This window comes from Oncorhynchus kisutch, linkage group LG21 (assembly GCF_002021735.2).
Source record: "Oncorhynchus kisutch isolate 150728-3 linkage group LG21, Okis_V2, whole genome shotgun sequence".
NCBI classification, from domain to species: Eukaryota; Metazoa; Chordata; class Actinopteri; order Salmoniformes; family Salmonidae; genus Oncorhynchus; species Oncorhynchus kisutch.
Genome location: NC_034194.2, coordinates 30,874,657 through 30,898,649, shown reverse-complemented (window position 1 = coordinate 30,898,649; position 23,993 = coordinate 30,874,657). Strand labels below are relative to the sequence as shown.

Below are 23,993 nucleotides of genomic sequence, written 5' to 3'. Positions count from 1 at the left end.
CTATGGGGAGAAATGTGCTTTGGGAAAGTAGGCCATCTCCACCACACAGCTTAATCAAAATGTGACAAAGATACAAGTGGTATGCAAATAATAGAATATATCTAATCTCATTATGTTTAGCCATACTAACTCTGAAGACTGATTATCTTAAAACAGGGAATGGAACTCAGCCTCCATGCCTTTATGGAGCTCGGCAATGAAAGCTAAATATTGACTTTGTCAACAGCCAAACAAAATGGTGGCGTGTGTGTTCTCTGGGTTTGCTGAAGCCACTCTCTCGTTCGGTTCTATAGTGAGTGAGTCTTAGTGTCAACACCTCGTTAGTGTTAATTAGATGACAAATAGAGAGAGAATGAACATCCAATATGAATACACTTGCTAATTGTTCTGAGTGACAAGAGGCGGAGGAGGCTGTGAGTTGTAACCAATGATTGTTTTATTGTTATCATTGGAATTGTTTAACTGTTAACCAATCTTGTTCAGTCAGAAGCCACTTACAATATAATGAAGGTCTTTCATTGGTCTCATTCATAGTGCCACATATACACGTTGTGGATTCTGAAATTATGTCATCCCTAAACCCACCACAGTCTCATATCAACAACACAATAATCAGCATTCCAATGTACATGTCAATCTCAGAAAATTCCAGTCCTTCTAGAGAAGACCATGTCATGTGTAGCAGTAAATCTCACTCCCCTCAACTACTCCTGTATAATTCTGATAGCCTAACTAATCACAGCCCAGCGTGACATTTCCCCAGTACATGTTAGTGGTATTAGTCTTACAGCACCAGGCATATCCAGGGGCCTAGCATGGTGAGAGAGCCCTGTAAACCCATCTATTCCTGGGCACGAATAATGAGGTGTAAGGGCCCGCTGGCTGGGCTTGGCAGCACAGTTCCCCAACACAAGGGTTATGGATAGCACACATGCACGCACAAATAAACACACACACATATACACACACAGCTCCACAGCTCCCTAATGGAAGGGACGGTTATGGATAGCCGAATTTAAGCCTGCCAGCAGGCAACCCCAGCAGCCAGCTTGCACCGTGGGCATTGATAGGACGATCAGTTAGCTCCAGATTCACATCAGCTAATCACCCGAAAGTTTGTTGGCCAGCGACACCCAATCTTCCAAGGGTTGCCAGATAGCTACACCATCCTCAGCAAGCTCGTCCTGGCTCCTTGCTGTCAGTAGCCAACCATAAAGGAAACTTCCGACTCGCTATAGCCAATCATCACAGGGCTAGCTGGGACTAGCCTAGTGTCAGAGCTGCTGCCTGGTTCCAGCCAATCTGGGATTTATCCTCCCATACAGATGCCCGATTAGGGATGTTTAGGGAAATCAAGCAGGCTCAACAGGGCTGCCATGCCACTGTGGCACCACAGATTAAGACCGGGGAGCACGATAGAGGAAAAGCACATTGTGGCTAAGTCAACTGTGTGTGTGTGTGTGTTTTATTTAATTTATTTCACCTTTATTTAACCAGGTAGGCTAGTTGAGAACAAGTTCTCATTTGCAACTGCGACCTGGCCAAGATAAATCAAAGCAGTGTGACACAGACAACAACACAGAGTTACACATGGAGTAAACGATAAACAAGCCAATAACACAATAAACAAATCAATGACACAGTATAAAAAAAAGTCTATATACAGTGTGTGTAAAAGGCATGAGGAGGTAGGCATTAAATAGAAGTGAATAGTTACAATTTAGAAGATTAACACTGGAGTGATAAATGAGCAGATGATGATGTGCAGGTAGAGATACTGGTGTGCAAAACAGCAGAAAATTAAATACAATAAAAACAGTATGGGGATGAGGTAGATAGATTGGGTGGGCTATTTACAGATGGACTATGTACAGCTGCAGCGATCGGTTAGCTGCTCAGATAGTTGATGTTTAAAGTTGGTGAGGGAGATAAAAGTCTCCAACTTCAGCGATTTTTGCAATTCGTTCCAGTCACTGGCAGCAGAGAACTGGAAGGAAAGGCGGCCAAATGAGGTGTTGGCTTTGGGGATGATCAGTGAGATATACCTGCTGGAACGTGTGCTACGGGTGGGTGTTGCCATCGTGACCAGTGAACTGAGATAAGGCGGAGCTTTACCTAGCATAGACTTATAGATGACCTGGAGCCAGTGGGTCTGGCAACGAATATGTAGCGAGGGCCAACCGACTAGAGCATACAGGTCGCAGTGGTGGGTGGTATAAGGTGATTTGGTAACAAAATGGGTGGCACTGTGATAGACTGCATCCAGTTTGCTGAGTAGAGTGTTGGAAGCTATTTTGTAGACACCGGCGAAGGCTAGGATCGGTAGGATAGTCAGTTTTACGAGGGTAAGTTTGGCGGCCTGAGTGAAGAAGGCTTTGTTGCTAAATAGAAAGCTGATTCTAGATTTGACTTTTTGATTGGAGATGTTTAATATGAGTCTGGAAGGAGAGTTTACAGTCTAGCCAGACACCTAGGTATGTATAGTTGTCCACATAGGTCGGAACCGTCCAGGGTGGTGATGCTAGTCGGGATGGTGGGTGAGGGCAGCGAACGGTTGAAAAGCATGCCACGGAAGGAGTGTTGTATGACATTTAAGCTCGTTTGGAGGTTAGTTAGCACAGTGTCCAAGGAAGGGCCAGAATTATACAGAATGGTGTCGTCTGTGTACAGGTGGATCAGGGAATCGCCCGCAGCAAGAGCGACATCATTGATATATACAGAGAAAAGAGTTGGCCCGAGAATTGAACCCTGTGGTACCCCCATAGAGACTGCCAGAGGTCCGGAGGTCCGGAGCGTTTGACAGTGATGAGGGGTGGTCGTTTGACCCATAGCAGATACAGGCAATGAGGCAGTAATCGCTGAGATTCTGATTGAAAACAGCAGAGGTCTATTTGGAGGGCAAGTTGGTCAGGATAATGTCTATGAGGGTACCCATGTTAACGGATTTAGGGTAGTACCTGTTGGGTTCCTTGATGATTTGTGTGAGATTGAGGGCATCTAGCACAGATTGTTGGACTGCCGGGATGTTAAGCATATCCCAGTTTAGGTCACCTAACAGAACGAACTCTGAAGCTAGATGGGGGAGATCAATTCACAAATGGTGTCCAGGGCATAGGTGGGAACGGAGGGGGGTCGATAACAGTGAGAGACTTATTTCTGGAGAGGTTAATTTTTCAAATTAGAAGTTCAAACTGTTTGGGTATAGACCTGGAAAGTATGACAGAACTTTGCAGGCTATCGCTGCAGTAGATTGCAACTCCTCCCCGTTTGGCAGTTCTATCTTGACGGACAATGTTGTAGCTGGGTATGGAAATCTCAGAATTGTTTGTGGCCTCTCTAAGCCAGGATTCAGACACGTCAAGGACATCAGGGTTGGCAGAATGTGCTAAAGCAGTGACTAAAACAAAGTTAGGGAGAAGGCTTCTGATGTTGACATGCATGAAACCAAGGCTTTTTTGATCACTGAAGTCAACAAATGAGGGTGCCTGGGGACACACAGTGTCTGGGTTTACCTCCACATCACTCGAGGAACAGAGGAGGAGTAGGATGAGGGTACGGCTAAAGGATATCAAAACTAGTCGCCTAGAGCGTTGTGGACAAAGAATAAAAGGAGCAGATTTCTGGGCGTGGTAGAGTAGATTCAGGACATAATGTGCAGACAGGAGTATGGTGGGGTGTGGGTACAGCGGAGGTAAGCCCAGGTACTGAGTGATGATAAGAGAGGTTGTATCTGTGGATTAGCTGGTTATAATGGGTGAGGTCAACGCATGTGTGGGAGGTGGGACAAAGGAGATATCAGAGGTATAATGAGTGGAACTAGGGGCTCCTCAGTAAACTAAAACAATGATAACTAACCTAAACAACAGTATACAAGGCATATTGACATATGATAGAGACATACAGCGAGGCATAAAGTAATCACAGGTGTTGATTTGGAAAGCTAACTAAGACAACAACAGCTAATCAGCTAAAACAACAACAGGTAAAATTAACTTAATTAAGTCAGTTAAGAACAAATTCTTATTTTCAATGACAGCCTAGGAACAGTGGGTTAACTGCCTGTTCAGGGGCAGAACGACAGATTTGTACCTTGTCAGCTCAGGGGTTTGAACTTGCAACCTTCTGGTTACTAGTCCAACACTCTAACCACTAGGCTACGCTGCCGCCCTGTAAAATGGCGATGACTGGGCAGAGAGGGTCGGTTAACTACACACAGAGCCTGATTTTGCTGCTGGGGCCGAAAGATAAACTAAATAAACAAAACTAAAATAGAACGGAGTACCGTGATTAATGGACAGTCCAGCGGGCATCAGCTATGTAGCCAAGTGATCATAGGGTCCAAGAGACAGCAGTATATGGAACGGGGAAGCCGCGGAGTAGTCGCTACGACACTATCATGCGGGCGACGCAGCGTTTAAAGTTAGTAGCCCGGGGCTAGTAGATGCGTCTGCTCCGACGCCTGACGGAGGCCGGTTGAAGGCACAGTGAATGGAGTATTCGTCGGCAGACCTGACGTGGTGGTGCGGCGGGGCGCCGTGTCGACTAAGGATCCAAGCCAGATGGCGATAGAGGTGTGTGTGTGTGTGTGTGTGTGTGTGTGTCTTTATATGTGTGTGATGTCTAGTTTATAGATGTGTCAGCAGGCTCTGAACAGCCATATATAGTACCCCAGTAAAACAAGCATTCCTAATAATCACTACCCTGAGATTGTAGGCACTGTTAAATCAAATGGCCTAGCCTTAACAGCAATATATACTTACCACCCTGGACTCGTAAAGATCTACACTTTTATTCCTCTCATAAGGGGGACATAAGCTTGTATCGATCTAAGAAATAGTGTAATCCAATGTGGCACCGATGCAGTATACAATGTCAACAACGCCTCTATAGTACCGTTTTAATGGCGCCATAATAGATAACCTAGATCTTTGTTATGTGAATATTCATGTAAAACAGACTGACTGAGTTCCCATTTATCACATAATAAATCAAATAAAGAACTAAAGTGTCATAAAGGAACAAAGAAAAACCTTCAAGGAGAAAGGTTGATTGTCTCTGAAAATGTCAATTTGTTATGACCAGCAAGGAAACCATTGTTTGGTGCTCTTGACTGTGTTCATGGTGTTGAAATGTTGCATTTTAGTTCTGCACAATAAGCCAGCTGTAATAGTGACATTCGGCCTTTGTGGAGGGATAGAGCTTGAACCATCAGTAGAGACAGCAGTGTGGGTTGTGGATCTGGCCGGGGAGGGTGAAGATCTTGACCGGAGGGGGAGCTTACTGGGGGATGGTTTGCTCCCAAACATTATCCTCTAAGTTTATTTGTCACATGCACAGGATACAGAAGGTGTAAATGGTACTGTGAAATGATTACTTGCAAATTTGCAGTGGCAATATCAAAAACAGAAAGTGTCCAGATAAAAATATTTAATAATTATTAGATGACAGTTGTCTAGACAGTTGTCTAAATTGATGGGTCATGTGAAATAAATGCTATAACCCCCCCCCCCCCCCCCCCCCCCAGCCACATCTAGCTAAGTGGATGAGTCACTATTGTCTAGACATGTACACATGTTCATGAAATACAATTCACAGCCGTAATTACCCACAGACACACCTAGCTAACTTGAATCTGTGGAGTCTTTTGTTTAGACATGTAGCTAGCTAGCTAAACAATCAAGTAACTTGCAATGAAAACTATTCTCTAACAAAATTTGAAACTTATAATACCTGAAAATTCGTATACATGGATGAACTTTCACAGTAGACTGGAACCATTTAACTCCGTTTTGTTTGTACCTACATTTTGTTTGGTCAGCGTTGTGTCAAGTCTCTCCAGTTCATACTGACCGTGGCGTGTGCAGAAAGTAGCCCATCACAACTTTTTCCAACTGATCTTTCAATAGCGTCTGCTAAATTCAGGGCATTAATGTTGTTGAGAAAATTAGCAAAACGTTTGTAGTTCTCGATGGCTAACGTTATAACTTACAAAAAAGCAGCGGTAGAAAGGATTATCCAAACATACTGAGCAGCTCATATTACAGACAGAAGCATCCAAACGTGTTTCCCGGCATGTCCAGCCCATCCACTACCTCAGCCTGTCATGGCTACCGGGTTGGTTCCTGTCTTTTTCCAAGGCTAAACCAACTAGGTTCTTCATTTAACCATTTTATTGGTATTTACAGCTGGAATTACAAGTTTGTTATTAAGGCAAGTTAATTTATGAAACTTCCCAAAATGCCAAAAAATGCATTTTGATAATTAAAAAAATAAGTTCAAGTGAAGTAGTAACATGCGAAATACACCTAGCTTCCGGCAACATGCACATACTAAAAGATAACACTCAGCCTAAACGTTGTTACTAATTCCCTGCTTGTGACTATTAGCACACCATCTCACAGCACTCTCTCAGAGACAAACTATGTTAATGTATGACTCCTTCATAGCAAGCCGGGTGGATTGTAACCTGGCCCTTCACAACTGGCCAGGTGAGAGAGGTGAGGTCATTATAATGAATAAGTTTATTTGTGCACTGTCTGGAGTGTGCCTCACATAGAGGTGTGAAACACACCCACAATGCAAACAGTGGGACGGACACATAAGAGACATAGGAGCAATGGCCACAAGAGTTTGATGGCCTCCCAGTCAGGTTGTAGGCAGAAATCTGTTGGTGGGTTGGCCTGCAGAAATGTGGATGGGCCAAATTGCTGCAATGTAAAAACCAATATACTAGCCTATACAATGTAGATAGTGGGACACAGGTAGCCTACCTTTAGAGACAAAGTAACAATGGCCATGAGAATTTAGTGGCCTCTCCAAAGTTACACAGACTATATCCAACTTTTATCAGCAAACTAATGTGTAATACAGTGAAGACATTTAAGACATATTATTCTTATTCTATAATTGATTTAATTGGGTTTTTTTCTTGTGAGTCTACACACAATACCCCATAATGGCAAAGCAAAAATAGGTTTGTAGAAATTTTAGCAAATATCACATTTACATAAGTATTTATACCCTTTACTCAGCCCTTTGTTGAAGCATATTTGGCAGCAATTACAGCCTTGAGTCTTCTTGGGTATGATGCTACAAGCTTGGCACATCTGTATTTGGAGAGATTATCCCATTCTTCTCTTCAGATCCTCTCAAGCTCTATCAGGTTGGATGGGAAGCGTTGTCCGGGCTCTTGCTGGGCCACTCAAGGACATTCAGAGACTTGTCCCGAAGCCACTCCTGCATTGTCTTGGCTCGTTGTCCTGTTGGAAGGTGAAAGTTCACCCCAATTTGAGGTCCTGAGCACTCTGGAGCAGGTTTTCATCAAGGATCTCTCTGTACTTTGCTCCGTTAATCTTTGCCTTGATCCTGACTTGTCTCCCAGTCCCCGCTGCTGAAAAAAACAACAACAAAGCAGGATGCTGCCACCACCATGCTTCACCGTAGGGATGATGCCAGGTTTCCTCCAGACACTTTTCATTCAGGCCAAGGAGTTCAATCTTGGTTTTATCAATCGGGAATATGGTTTCTCATGGTCTGAGAGTCTTCAGGTGCCTTTTGGTACACTCCAAGCGGGCTGTTATGTGCCTTTTATTGAGAAGCGGCTTCCGTTTGGCCATTCTACCGTAAAGGACTGATTGGTGGAGTGCTGCAGAGATGGTTGTTCTTCTAGAAGGTTTTGTCTCATCCCCACAGAGGAACTCTAGAGCTCTGTCAGAGTGACCATCGGCTTCTTGGTCACCTCCCTGACCAAGACCCTTGTCTCCCGTTGCTCAGTTGGCCGGGTGGCCAGCTCTAGGAAGAGTCTTGGTGGTTCCACTCTTCTTCCATTGAAGAATGATGGAGGTCACTGTGTTCTTGGGGACCTTCAATGATGCTGAAATATTTGGGTACCCTTCCCCAGATCTGAGCCTCGACACAATCCTGTCTCGGAGGTCTATGGACAATTCATTCGATCTCATGGCTTGGTTTTTGCTTTGGCATGCTGTGTCAACTGTGGGACCTTATATAGACAGGTGTGTGCCTTTCCAAATTATGTCCAATCAATTGAATTTATCACAGGTGGACTCCAATCAAGTTTTAGAAACATCTCAAGGATGATCAATGGAAACATGATCAACCTGAGTTAAATTTCGAGTCTCATAGCGAAATGTCTGGAAACTTTTTATTTGCATTTTTTATTTTTTATAAAAGAAATGTTTCACTTTGTCATTGGGATGGGATTGGGATGGGATATTGTGTGTAGATTGCTGAGGATTTTTTGTACATTAATCCATTTAATAACAAGGCTATAACATAGAAAAATGTGGAAAAAGTCAAGGGTCCTGAATACTTTCCGAAGTCACTGTAGGTACAATATGTAACCACTTTGGAATGAAATACAGGATATAGGCTATACATGACAGGACCACACTACACTGTAAATAGTAAACAAAAAGAAATAGACCACAACTTTATAAAAAAAATACTAAATACATATAGTGAACTATAGAAAGCTATACAAAATAATAAAACGGAATCCAATCCTTCTAGAAAACATTATTTTCTTGGTCCAGGTCGCTTCCAGCATCTGTGTCTGACTCAATAAGAATTTGTCGTGATTCCTGGCTTTTGTCATTTCTAGTTTTTCACTTTCTTTTTACATCCTTTATAAGCCATTGTTATGCCAAAGCAATGAAAGAATCCATTCAAAATACTATGCTGCGCTCTGTGTGTTCTGAGTCGGTAGCATAACCAAAAAGAGCTACTTAAGTCCTACAAGTCCCACCAAGGTCATCTGATATGACTGTAAAGCTTATCTTATTGCCTACATGACTGTCCATCTTTCATTTTACCCACTCCCCAATGTAATGCTATACTGTACCACAGGTCGAAAGATAAAAACACCACACTTTTTGTGCGCAAAGCTATAGTCAATGGGGTGGAAATTTGATCTAATTCAGCCATACATTATCGGAGAAAATTGACAATAGGCTGCTTTTGTTCATATGAATCTAATGATTCATTTGACACCCCATGTAGCTCTATCTCAAACACAGACCAAATTGAAGCTAACCATGATTAGTTTTTTAAATGAAAACAATGTTTCTGGGCTGTGAATTAATAATGGTAGGTCACAGACCAACAAATAACATGTCAGTATCATCTGTAGAGTCTTCGCTTTCACCACATATCAAGTTGTTCAAGATTTATATCATTTTAGCTTCTCCACACTAACATGTCTTGAAATAGGCTTGTGGGTGTTACCTGCCCATTTATGGCCGTATGCCCATATATGTTACTAAGTCGCACCAAGGAATGTATGGTATGGCTGGAAAGCCAAACTCCACAGCATTCAGGAGACACCCTGTATTCATGGATAACGGTTACCGTTCTCATGTCAGATGACATTGAATAAAGCATTTACATTTAAGTGCTTCAGACAAATCAGGTCTGAAATTTAACCATGGACATTTTAGAAGCCTTTTTATGAATACACTACAAATTTGCAAATTAAGATTCTACATCTGTAGATACAGTACATAGATAAATCAATACTGATGTAAGGATGCAGTCCATACAGACAGGTTATTTACAATAACAGGAGTGCTTTTGAGCGCATTAACAGGTGTGGAAGATGCCTGCTGGTGACTTCTGCTGATGCACGGTAATCAGCTTAAGTCAGGACAGGTTTACTTGATGACAGTGCTGTAGTAGTGTATGAATGTGCTGAACAGCTAACCCAGTGCTGTGTCATTCACATGAGTCAGTGTATTTCTGCTGTTACAGTGTATGCACACACGCAAGCAAATTCCAATAATGCAAGGTGTACAAAATAGCAAATACAAAAGAGATTACCCTTGCACTGTTAGATGCTCCCAGACTTTTAATGTAAGAGTGTTTCATTCAAACAGTGGATCGAATGTGTTTTTCCCCTTATTGTTTATTTATGTTGTTCATCTATAATGAGACTACATCAGGTGTTGTTTTAGAATACATACAAGCTTGAAACCTTGACACCTGAATCATAAGGCTGTTATTGCCGTGCTCTTCGATGATGTCACTGAACACTGTTATCATCTTTCCCCCGAAATAACAATATCTAGTTGTGACATCAGCAGACAACTTCCACAGTGGTGGTCCTGTTTCCTGGACCTGGCAGCTTCCACAGTGGTGGGTGGTCCTGTTTCCTGGGCCTGGCTGCTTCCACAGTGGTCCTGTGTCCTGGGCCTGGCTGCTTCCACAGTGGTGGTCCTGTTTCCTGGGCTTGGCTGCTTCCACAGTGGTCCTGTGTCCTGGGCCTGGCTGCTTCCACAGTGGTGGTCCTGTTTCCTGGGCCTGTCTGCTTCCACAGTGGTGGTCCTGTTTCCTGGGCCTGGCTGCTTCCACAGTGGTGGTCCTGTTTCCTGGGCCTGGCTGCTTCCACAGTGGTGGTCATGTTTCCTGGGCCTGGCTGCTTCCACAGTGGTCCTGTGTCCTGGGCCTGGCTGCTTCCACAGAGGTGGTCCTGGTTCTTAGGCCTGGCTGCCTCCTGACAATGGCTCTGGTTGGGATAACAGATACAAAGAGAATGTAGGCATTGTATACTGATATTGTTCCTGTGTGCACAGGATCGCTCTCTCGCTCTGAGACACACACACACGATAAGAAGCCCAGCAGGGCCAGGAAGCTAGCACAACATGGTTAATAGCCTTGAGGGGCTGGTCTGAAGACACTAAGCTCAGCATCAACAAGCCCCAGCTGTTTGGACTTTTTTCACATTCATTGGTTTGTCAAATGTAAAGTCTTTGTCCCTGCGAAGAACCCCCTCTGTCTCTCTCTGTGCCTCTCTGTCTCTGCTAGGCCAGGGCCATGGTGACAGGCCTGCTTTAGCAAAATCTCATTTAATCACTCCATTGTGTATGGATAAAGCCGTCTTTGTCTCCCCTCAGTGGGATAGGTACAGGGAGGGCCAGGCTATCTGTCCGATGGGACCCCTGCTCTTCCTACTCCTCCGGCTCCTCCTGCTCATCCTGTTCCTCCAATCCTCCTGTTGCTCCTACTCATCCTGCTCATCCTTATCCTAATTTTCCTTCTGTTCCTCCTGCTACTCTCGCTCCACCTGTTCCTACTACTCTTGCTCCTCCTGTTCCTCCTTCTACTCCTACTCCACCTGTCCCTCCTACTCCTCCTGTTCCTCCTACCCCTACTCCTCCTTCTCCACCTGTCCCTCCTGCTCCTACTCCTCCTGTTCCTTCTGCTCATCCTTTTCCTCCTTTTCCTGCTGTTCCTCCTAATAGTCCTGCTCCTCCTGTTCCTATTACACTTGCTCTACCTGTTCCTACTACTCTTGCTCCTTCTGTTCCTCCTTCTACTCTAGCTCCTCCTGTTCCTCCTACTCCTCCTGCTCATCATTTTCCTCCTTTTCCTTCCGTTCCTCCTTCTACTCCTGCTCCTCCTGTTCCTCCTGATCCTCCTGCTCATAATTTCCCCCCTTTTCCTCCTTCTACTCCTGTTCCTCCTACTCCACCCATCCCTGCCTGCTCCTACTCCTCCTGTCCCTCCTACTTCTTCTGTTCCCCCTGTTCCTGCCACTCCTTCTGTTCCCCCTGCTCCCAGCCCTCTTCCATTTATAACACCACACCACAGGGGTGAGTGTGTGTGTGTGTGTGTACGCGTGTGTGTGTGCACGTGTGCGTGAGGGAATTCTGATACAACATCCTGAGAGAAACACAGCTTACCCTAAATACTAGAGCAGTTAGCCTCATTGTGACTGCTACTCCATATACCCTACAGTACATAGGTTACTGTACAAAGTTAGTCTACAATACGTAGGTTACTGTACATAGTTAGCCTACCCTACATAGGTTTCCATAGTTAGTTTGTTAGTCTTCCCTACATACACTATATTTACAAAAGTATGTGGACACCCCTTCAAATTAATGGATTCGGCTATTTCAGCCACACCCCTTGCTGACAGGTGTATAAAATCAAGCACACATCCATGCAACCTCCATAGACATACATTGGCATTAGAATGGCCTTACTGAAGAACTCAGTGACTTTCAGCGTGGCACCGTCATAGGATGACACCTTTCCAACAAGTCAGTTTGTCAAATTTCTGAGCAAAGCTGCCCCCGGTCAACTGTAAGTGTTGTTATTGAGAAGTGGAAACATCTAGGCGCAACAACGGCTCAGCCATGAAGTGGTAGGCCACACAAGCTCACAGAACGGAACCGGCGAGTGCTGAAGCGCGTAGCGCAGGCCTGGGCAACTCCAGTCCTCGGGGCCTGATTGGTTTCACACTTTTGCCCTAACCCCAGCTAACACGCCCGACTCCAATAATCAACTAATCATGATCTTCAGTTAAAAATGCAATTAGTTTACATCAGTTTGCTAAGGATGGGGGAAAAGTGTGACAATAATCAGGCCCCCGAGGACTGGAATTGCCCAGGCCTGGCGTAGCGGGTAAAAATTGTCTGTCCTCGGTTGCAACACTCACTACCAAGTTCCAAACTTCCTCTGGGAGCAACGTCAGCACAATAACTGGTTGTCGCGAGCTTCATGAAATATGGTTTCCATCGCCGAGCAGCCGCACACAAGCCTAAGATCACCATGTGCAATGCCAAGCGTCGGCTGGAGTGGTGTAATGCTCTCCGCCATTGGACTCTGGAGCATTGAAAAGGCATTCTCTGGAGTGATGAATCACGCTTCACCATCTAGCAGTCCGACGGACGAATCTGGGTTTGGCAGATGCCAGGAGAACACTACCTGCCCCAATGCATAGTGCCAACTGTAAAGGGCTCTCCAGAGGGTGGTGTGGTCTGCACAATGCATCACCGGGAGCAAAATACCTGCCCTCCAGGACAGCTACAGCACCCAATGTCTCAGGAAGGCCAAAAAGATCATCAAGGACAACAACCACCTGAGCCACTGCCTGTTCACCCTGCTACCATCCAGAAGGCAAGGTCAGTACAGGTGCATCAAAGCCGGGACCGAGAGACTGAAAAACAGCTTCTATCTCAAGGCCATCAGACGGTTATACAACCATCACTAACACACCCTTACCACCTGGGGACTGCCCATCAGGAAGTCCAGGATCCAGTTGCAGAGGGAGGTGTTTAGCCCCAGGGACCTTAGCTTAGTGATGAGCTTTGTGGGCACTTTGGTCTTGAACGCTGAGCTGTAGTCAATGAATAGCAAAATAGTGTTCCTTTTGTCTAGGTGGGAAAGGGCAGTGTTGAGTGCAATAAAGATTGCATCATATGTGGATCTGTTGGGGCGGTATGCAAATTGGAGTGGGTCTAGGATTTCTGGGATAATGGTGTCGATGTGAGCCATGACCACCCTTTCAAAGCACTTCATGGCTATAGACGGGTGCCGGTGTAGTACAATTCAGTCTTAGCCCTGTATTGATGCTTTGCCTGTTTTATGGTTCGTGGGAGGGCATAGCAGGATTTCTTGCTTCCGGATTAGAGTCCCGCTCCTTGAAAGCAGCAGCTCTACCTTTTAGCTCAGTGTAATCCATGACTTCTGGTTGGGGTATGTACGTACGGTCACTGTGGGACGATGTCATCGATGCACTTATTGATGAAGCCATTGACAGTGTACTCCTCAATGCCATTGGAAGAATCCCGGAACATATTCCATTCTGTGCTAGCAAAACAGTCCTGTTTGTACATGTCTCTGTGTGTTGAGTAAAGGTGGAGTTTTTTCCCCTTTGGTTGCACATTTAACGTGCTGATTGAAATGAGGTAAAACTGATTAGATTTTTCCTGCATTTATAGTCCCTGGCCACTAGGAGCGGCGCCTCTGGATGAGCGTTTTCTTGTTTTCTTATGGCCGTATACAGCTCATTTGAGTGTGGTCTTAGTGCCAGCTTCAGTCTGCGGTGGTATATAGACAGCTACTAAAAATATTGATATAAACTCTCTTGGTAGATAGTGTGGTCTACAGCTTGTCATAAGATACTCTACCTCAGGCGAGCAAAACCTCAAGACTTCCTTAGATTTCGGGCTCCAGCTGTTGTTTACACATATGTCTTACCAGAGGCAGCTGTTCTATCCTGCCGAAAAAGATTAAAACCCGCCAGCTGTATGTTAATCATGTCGTCGTTCAGCCACGACTCAGTGAAACATAAGATATTACAGTTTTTAATATCCCGTTGGTTGGATATACATGCTCGTAGTTCGTCTATTTTATTATTGATTGATTGTACGTTGGCTAATAGGACCCATGGTAAAGGTAGATTACCCACTCGGTGACGGATACTTACAAGGCACCCGGATCGTCATCCACGATATCTCAGTCTTTTCCTCCTGCGAACGATGGGAATGAGAGCCTTGTAGGGTGTCTGGAGTAAATCCTTCCCGTCCGAGTCGTTGAAGAAGAAGAATTCCTGCAGTGAGTAATCGCTGCCCTGATATTAAGAAGCTATTTTCGGTCATAAGACACTGTGGCAGAAACATTACGCACAAAACAAGTTACAAATAACAACAACAAAAAAACATACACAATAGAACAATTGGTTACTGGAACTTAAAAAGGCTGCCATCTCCTTCTGTGCTATTACTTTAGTCTACCCATTACTTTAGTCTACCCACATACTGTATCTAGTTAGTTAGTCTACTCACCTACTGTATCTAGTTAGTCAACCCACATACTGTATATATCTAGTTATTCTACCCACATACTGTATATATCTAGTTATTCTACCCACATACTGTACATATCTAGTTATTCTACCCACATACTGTATCTAGTTATTCTACCCACATACTGTATCTAGTTATGCTACCCACATACTGTATCTAGTTATTCTACCCACATACTGTATCTAGTTATTCTACCCACATACTGTATCTAGTTATTCTACCCACATACTGTATCTAGTTATTCTACCCACATACTGTATCTAGTTATTCTACCCACATACTGTATCTAGTTATTCTACCCACATACTGTATCTAGTTATTCTACCCACATACTGTATCTAGTTATTCTACCCACATACTGTATCTAGTTATTCTACCCACATACTGTATCTAGTTATTCTACCCACATACTGTATCTAGTTATTCTACCCACATACTGTATCTAGTTATTCTACCCACATACTGTATCTAGTTATTCTACCCACATACTGTATCTAGTTATTCTACCCACATACTGTATCTAGTTATTCTATCTATATACTGTATCTAGTTATTCTATCTATATACTGTATCTAGTTATTCTATCTATATACTGTATCTATCTAGTTAGTCTACCTACATACTGTATCTATCTAGTTAGTCCACCCACATACTGTATCTAGTTAGTTAGTCGACTTGCATACTGCATCTAGTTAGTTAGTCTACCCACATACTGCATCTAGTTAGTTGGTTTACTCACATACTGTATCTAGTTAGTCTACCCACATACTGTATCTAGTTAGTCTACCCACATACTGTATCTAGTTAGTCTACCCACATACTGTATCTAGTTAGTCTACCCACATACTGTATCCAGTTAGTCTACCCACATACTGTATCCAGTTAGTCTACCCACATACTGTATCCAGTTATTCTACCCACATACTGTATCCAGTTATTCTACCCACATACTGTATCCAGTTATTCTACCCACATACTGTATCCAGTTATTCTACCCACATACTGTATCCAGTTATTCTACCCACATACTGTATCCAGTTATTCTACCCACATACTGTATCCAGTTATTCTATCTATATACTGCATATATCTAGTTAGAATAACTAGATACAGTATGTTGGTAGACTAACGAGATATATGCAGTATGTAGATAGAATAACTGGATAGTGTATGTGGGTAGACTAACTAGATATATACAGTATGTAGATATAATAACTAGATACAGTATGTTGGTAGACTATCTACATACTGTATATATCTAGTTAGTCTACCCACATACTGTATCTAGTTATTCTAACTAGATACAGTATGTGAGTAGACTAACTAGATACAGTATGTGAGTAGACTAACTAGATAGATACAGTATGTGGGTAGACTATCTAGTTAGTCTACTTACATACTGTATCTAGTTATTCTACCTGTGAGGATAAATCATTACGTGTGTTTTTCCAGTTTTCCTCTCCCAACTCTGTACTCATCTCAGGACTGATAGCATGTTGTAGAATAACTGGCTTATTGGAGTAAATTGCATTAGCACCATGTTGCCTGGCGCCCCAGGGTCTTCTCCTAAGCCTTTTGTTTTAAGTGGCAGCCATGTGTGAAGCGTTTCTCCACTCAGCCAGGGCTTTCAATCCTCTGGAATACACTGCTGGCAGATTCATCTCCTAATGGAGAGACCCACTGCAGGCTCTGTCCATGTGGATGACTTGTTAGCATTTCCTGTTAGCATCAATCTCAGTGTTATTTAATAAATCTATGTAGCAGTTAGTGAGCTAAATTCTGTTTAAGGGCATTATGCTAACTAGCTGAGTAGAAGAAGACAGTGAGGGAACAGTCACAGTAGTGCAGTAAGAGGAGGGTGTGTGGTTAACGTCTAGCAGGCTAGCGTCTAGCGGATTAGCGTTTAGCAGACTCGCTTAGTCTCATTAGTGTGTTGTGAGACCGAAGCGATCTAGGGCCCAATGTGAATCTCTGCTTTAGGTTGTTTGAGTCTACTGAGTATTCTAGAGCAGGAAACCACACTGATGCAGTAAAAGGAACTGTATTTTCCTGTCTGATTATAACCAATTTGAGGTTTTACCCTAGTGTTGTTCACTACTCATGGCCTGGCACTGAAGCTTCTTTTACCCAGATCTGGGCCCAGCTAACCTTCCACATCCTAAACTTAACCATTCGAGGGGGAAACACATACTGACCTATGATCAGCCTCTAGCGGTCAAATTCATCCGACCCCATCCTTCACGGCCCATTGGGCCAAGCGTGCATCCCCAGGCTCCCATACTAAAGCCCAGACATGGGCTTTTGACCTGATCTGCCCCTCCTCCACCCTGCTTTGGTCTCTCTCTCTCATATATATATATATATATATGTGTGTGTATATATATGTGTGTGTGTGTGTGTGTGTATTTTTCACTACACGGGGGTGAACCATGGGCAGCATCATTCTTCATCACCATCAACATGCCCGGCTGAGCGTAAGGAAGAGAGAGAAAAACAACACACACCTGTGCTGTAATCACATGAGGATGGACAGCTACGAGCAAGCTCTGTAGAGTAGTAGAGTTACAACTGGATGAGTTAGATCTACTGCAGAGAGGGACAATTAGCTGTAAAGCAGTGGAGGCTCCTCAGATGAGGAGGGGAGGACTATCCTCCTCAGTGAATTTCAGAAAAAGAAGAAATAGTGAAACAAAAAATGTTCTATTTTTTAGATGAAACTATACTAGATATGACAACGTCATCAACACACTGTTGTGCAATGAAGATCTGCCACAGCCCCAGTATCTGTTGGGTAGCACCATGGTGTAGCCGGAGAACAGCTAGCTTCTGTCCTCCTCTGGGTACATTGACTTCAATAGAAAACCAAGGAGGGCTCATGGTTCTCACCCCCTTCCATAGACTTATACAGTAATTTGGCAAATCTGACCATAATTCCATCCCCCTGATTCCTGATTACAAGCAAAAATGAAAGCAGGAAGTACCAGTGACTAGATCAATAAAAAAAAGTGGTCAGATGAAGCAGATGCTAAGCTACAGGACTGTTTTGCTAGCACAGACTGGAATATGTTCTGGGATTCCTCCAATGGCATTGAGGAGTACAGCACATCTGACCGTATGTACATACTCCAACCAGAAGCCATGGATTACAGGCAGCATCCGCACTGAGCTAAAGGCTAGAGCTGCCACTTTCAAGGAGCGGGACTCTAACCCTGGTATGGCAACTGCTTAGCCTCTGACCGCAAGGCACTAGAGAGGGTAGTGCGAACGGCCCAGTACATCACTGGGGCCAAGCTTCCCGCTATCCAGGACCTCTATACCAGGCCGTGTGAGAGGAAGGCCCTAAAAATGTTCAAAGACTCCAGCCACCCTAATCATAGACTGTTCTCTCTGCTACTGCATGGCAAGCAGTACCAGAGCGCCAAGTCTAGATCCAAGAGGCTTCTAAACAGCTTCTACTCCCAAGCAATAAGACTCCTGAACATCTAGTCAAATGGCTACCAAGACTACTTGCATCCCACACCAGTGCCACTCTCTGTTGTCATCTATGCATAGTCACTTTTATTAACTCTACCTACATGTACATAATACCTCAACTAACCGGTGCCACCTCACATTGACTCTGTACCGGCACCGCCCTGTATATATTGTTATTTTTTACTGCTGCTCTTTAAATTACTTGTTACTTTTATCTCTTATTCATATCTGTATTTTTTGAAACTGCACTGTTGGTTAGGGGCTCTTTAGTAAGCATTTCACTGTAAGGTCTACACCAGTTGTATTCAGCACATGTGACAAATACAATTTGATTTAATTTAATTATGACAGCATGAACTGACATGTTGTCCACCCAATCAAAGTATCAGAGAATGAGTCTAGTTCTGAAAGCATAACTTACAGCTAGCTAGCACTGCAGTGCATAAACTGTGGTGAGTAGTTGACTCAAAAAGAGAGAAAGACAATTTAACAGTTTTGAACAAATTAATTTCTTCCAAAATTAAGGAGAGAGAGACAGAAAGAGATACTAGATACAGTATTACTTAGCTAGCATGGAATGTAGCTAGTTCATTTAGCCTACTCAAAACACCCTGCTCAAACAGAGAGGGATGCTATGTTAGCTAGCTGGCTATGGCTATCCAACACGGGAGCTCTTCCAAATCAAGGTAAGGTTTTGGTTTTATTAATTTATTGCTACCGGGGCCCACAAGTGTAACTGCTTAACTACTTGCTGCTGACTGTACACTGTACTGTAGGATTGTAGCGAGTTTACTAAAGTGTTAGTTCTAGTAGATGTGTTGACTATGACATGAAAACAATGTAGACTGTGTGTAGCGGTTAGCAGTCATGATATGAAGGTTTGGCTTGGGAAAGTTTTTTTGTCTGGTAACAGACATCTGATGTGTTGTGTACTGAAGTCCACAAGCGAAGGGAAAAGGAGGAGGAGAGCGCATACATAGGTGCGACAAGGAATTACATATACAGCAAGCTGTTTGTATGTGGCTGCTATGAAAGTGAACTGTGTTTGCGGGTGATCAGTGGTGTATTCATTGTGCCGATTCTGTTGAAAAACCCTTCTTAAATGGAAGCAAACGAAACGGGCATAAACATACCGCAATTTGTCAAATAGAAACTCCCGTGTTTCCAGACTGTTTCCACTAAAAGCGATTCTGCGTGCTCCTGGGTTGTTGGATTTAGACATTTGTTTTAGGTGTTTTGATGTTTAATGAGGGACAGACTACCTGCAATGCTATCAAATATAGGTTAATAGGAATGATTACCTGCAGATGCTGTTCATTTGAACCATCATCCTCAAAACAAAGCAGAACCCATAACTGTGAAAATCAGGCCAAAGACCTCACAGATATTACATTGTGTGTATGATAATTTGGGTGATTATTGCATTAAACGGGCAGAAATCAATGGGGGAAGTGTGTGTGTGTGTGCGTGTGTGTGTGTGTGTGTTAGGGAAAGGGGATACCTAGTCAGTTGCACAACTCTAATTAATGTGTGTGTGTCTCAGCACTACTCTCCTGACTCTGTTAAAACTGATACCCTGTCTCTGTGAGCTCATGCAGATCGCGTCTGGATCGATTCAGATTTACCCAGGTTTGTCAAATTAAAGAGAGAGAAGGGATACAGATACACAGTACAATGTTATCCAAAAAGCTGAGGAGAAGTACATAGAAATAAATAAAAGATCTCTTCTCTCAATTCTTCACGAATTTTTTTTACTCAAAATATTCACTAAATGTTAATTCCCCAGTTATACGTTAAAGGATTTCCAATGTGAATTGTGTGAATTAATTTGGATGTTGCAGCTTTGACTTTCTTCTTGTAATGATTGAGATGTACTAACTGTTCTGTTTGTCCTCTACAGCGCCCCCTACGGTCCGCATCGTCCACTCGGGCCACGCCTGTAACGTTGAGGAGGAGCGCCACGCGGAGAGAGTGTACACAATCCGGGAGGGAGAGACCCTTGAACTCACCTGTCTTGTCACAGGACACCCACGGCCACAGGTCAGTCAACCTGCCAATCACCCAGTTTAGCCAATCAGGACGCTGACGTTTCACTTCACCCACCAATCATTCTGTTGAGCCAATCAGAACTCTTACTGTACTCACCAATTACTCTCTTTCTGAACACTTTGATACCCAGGTCAGAAGATATCCAGTCCTCTTAGACTTTACAATTGCATGTTTTAAGCACAATAGTATGATCATTAGTAGAGGCATCAATGGGTCTTTCTATAAATAAAAGGGGCAAACTTGTGAAATCAGGATCACATTTTCTAAATGGTTTGATATACTGTACAGTGCATTTGGAAAGTATTCAGACCCCTTGACTTTTTCCACATTTTGTTACGTTACAGCTAGGGACATTTTGTTACGTTACAGCTAGGGACATTTTGTTACGTTACAGCTAGGGACATTTTGTTACGTTACAGCTAGGGACATTTTGTTCTGTTACGTTACAGCTAGGGACATTTTTTAAAACATTTTTGGCTGATACTTATATCAGAATATTTTCCTTGCCAAAAAAAAAATTCGACTGATACCGATAACCATTATTTTAGCGGCCTTTTAAGCATGCTAGTACAGTTATATAGTTGAAACACACACACACACTGACCAAAAAGTTATTTTGTTGGCATTTACTTATGTCCCCATTACCAGTAAAACATAATCAAAACCTATTTATTTCACTTACTTGCTGTGCTGATTCGTTGTTCATTTGTTCAGTCTCAACCAGGATTTCATCATACATGACAAGCAGTGAAGTTCAGCTCTGTCTGTCCGTGGCCTCTCTTCCTCGGAGCTTCACTGTCACTGTGTCCGTTTCCATCTTGTCCAGCTGTGTCTAACATTTCACGTAAACCCTGTTTCTTGTCTGCATCGAAGTAGCGGTCCTTGTACCTAGCATCGACCATGGTGGCGACACAGTATTGGCTCAGAGAGAATGCCACCGAATTGCTTGTTCACAGCCTCTAGTAAAGTACTTCTCCAAGTTAAACCGACGGTCTGTGTTGGCATTTTTGTTGATCAGGCGTTTCAATAACAAGACAGGGTATCACTTCTGCTGCAGACACAGTTGAGCTTATTTCTCCAGTCAGTTGTTTGAATGGAGCCAGGGGTGTTCATGTTTCCAAGTTTCAAACATAAAATGCCATTGAAATGGCAGCAGCGGTATGAGAACGAGCACATTCTTGAGCATGCAATACGGCTTTCCTCAGTACGAAATCCTTGTCGACACACTGTGAAATCCTCTTCGACTCACAATGCTCATGGGGCTGACATCGCCGTGCCAAATGTCAGTCGTGAAGCTAATAGCAGTGACGCCCATAGCAAGTAGCTCATGAATGTGAGTTTCAATACTGTGTAACTCCGGTAGGGCAACATCTGAAAAATAGTGCCTACTTGGTAGAGTGTACCGGTGCTCTACCAGTTGGCGAAAGCCAACATAATCCACCACAGAGAATGGTTGATTGTCAAGGGCAATGAAATCCATTATTAATTACACTTTCAAATGACTGCTCGACTTGTTGACTGCTTGTTCCACACAGCAGACATTGTGGGCTAGGTTAGGAATACTGTGTTGCACGTGTAGCGCTATATTTTTCGTGGCATCATTACGTCTTCTCTCTAACCTATATCGGTATGCACGTAAGCTTTGACATCGGTTTTGCACATTGGCGTTAAACTAGACATCGGGCTGATGTTGGCAATTTTAGCTAATATCGTCCGATTACGATATGCTTACCGATATATCGTGCATCCCTAGTTACCAGCCTCATTCTAAAATGGATGAATTAGTTTTTTTTCTTCTCATTATTCTACACACAATACCCCATAATAACAAACAAAGTTTTAAAAAAGTGAAATTTGTGCAAATGTATAAAAAATAATAATAATAAAATAATAAATAATACATAAGTATTCAGCCCCTTCACTCAGTACTTTTTTGAAACACCTTTGGCAGCAATTACAGCCTCGAGTCTTCTTGGGTATGACTCTACAAACTTAGCACACCTGTATTTGGGGGGGGGGGGGGGGTTGTCCTATTCTTCTATGCAGATCCTCTGAAGCTCTGTCAGGTTGGATGGGGAGCGTCACTGCACAGCAATTTTCAGGTTTCTCAAGAGATGTTGGATCGGGTTCAGCTCTGGGCTCTGCCTGGGGAACTCAATGACATTCAGAGACTTGTCCCAAAGCCTCTCCTGCGTTGTCTTGGCTGTGGGATTAGGGTCATTGTCCTGTTAGAAGGTGAACCATCGCCCCTGTATGAGGTCGTGAGCGCTTTGGAGCAGGTTTTCATCAAGGATCTCTCTGTACTTTGCTCCGTTCATCTTTCCTTTGGACCTGACTGGTCTCCCAGTCCCTGCTGCTGAAAAACATCCCCACAGCATGATGCTGCTACAACCATGCTTCACCATAGGGATGGTACCAGGTTTCCTCCAGATGTGACGCTTGGCATTCAGGCCAAAGAGTTCAATGCTGGCATCGACAGACCAGATAATCTTGTTTCTCATGGTCTGAGAGTCCTTTAGGTGCCTTTTGGAAAACTCCAAGTGGACTGAAGTGCCTTTTACTGAGGAGTGACTTCCGCCTGGCCTCTCTACCATAAAAGCCTGATTGGTGGAGTGCTGCAGTCATGGTTATCCTTCTGGAAGGTTCTCCCATCTCCACAGAAGAACTCTGGAGCGATGTCAGAGTGACCATCGGGTTCTTGGTCACCTCCCTAACCAAGGCCATTCTCCACCGATTGCTAAGTTTGAACAGGTGGCCAGCTCTAGGAAGAGTCTTGGTGGTGCCAAACTTTTTCCATTTAAGAATGATGGAGCCGACTGTCTTCTTGGACTTTCAATGCTGCAGAAATATTTTGGTACCCTTCCCCAGATCTGTGCCTCGACACAATTCTGTCTCTGAGCTCTACGGACAATTCCTTCAACCTCATGGCTTGGATTTTGCTCTGACATGCACTGTCAACTGTGGGACCTTATACAGTTGCTTGCGAAAGTATTCACCCACCTTGGCATTTTTCCTATTTTGTTGCCTTACAACCTGGAATTAAAATAGGGGGGTTTGTATCATTTATTTGCACATGCCTACCACTTTGAAGATGCAAAATATTTTTGTTGTGAAACAAACAAGAATAAGACAAAAAAAACTGAACTTGAGCGCCCATAACTATTCACCCCCCCCAAAGTTAATACTTTGTAGAGCTAACTTTTGTAGCAATTGCAGCTGCAAATCTCTTGGGTTATGTCTCTATAAGCTTTGCACATCTAAATACTGGGATTTTTGCCCATTCTTCAAGGCACAACTGCTCCAGGCACAACTGCATCCTTCAAGTTGGATGGGTTCCCCTGGTGTACAGCAATCTTTAAGTCATACCACAGATTCTCAATTGGATTGAGGTCTGGGCTTTGACTAGGCCATTCCAAGACATTTAAATATTTCCCTTTAAACCACTTGTTGTTGCTTTAGCAGTATGCTTAGGGTCATTGTTCTGCTGGAAGGTTGAACCTCAAGAATTGCCTTGTATTTAGTGCCATCCATCATTCCTTCAATTCTGACCAGTCCCTGCCGATGAAAAACATCCCCACAGCATGATGCTGCCACCACCATGCTTGAGGATGGTGTTCTCGGGGTGATGAGAGGTGTTGGATTTGCGCCAGACATAGCGTTTTGCTTGATGACAAAAAGCTAAATTTTAGTCTCCTCTGACCAGAGTACCTTCTTCCATATGTTTGGAGAGTCATCCACATGCCTTTTGGCGAACACCAAAATGTGTTTGCTTATTTTTATCTTTAAGCAATGGTTTTTTTCTGGCCACTCTTCCTTAAACCCAGCAGAGGCAGCAGGTAGCCTAGTGGTTAGAGCGTTGGA

At 43.5% G+C, this 23,993-nt stretch overlaps 1 protein-coding gene across 1 annotated transcript in view; it reads left to right on the top strand.

Annotated features, from left to right (window-relative positions):
* LOC109879218 (MAM domain-containing glycosylphosphatidylinositol anchor protein 2) overlaps positions 1-23,993 on the top strand; it is a 425,402-nt gene that overhangs the window by 100,420 nt on the left and 300,989 nt on the right. The window contains exon 2 of the mRNA XM_031800190.1: positions 19,984-20,123. Coding sequence (XP_031656050.1) covers positions 19,984-20,123 — 140 coding nt within the window. The remainder of the gene's footprint in view (positions 1-19,983; positions 20,124-23,993) is intronic.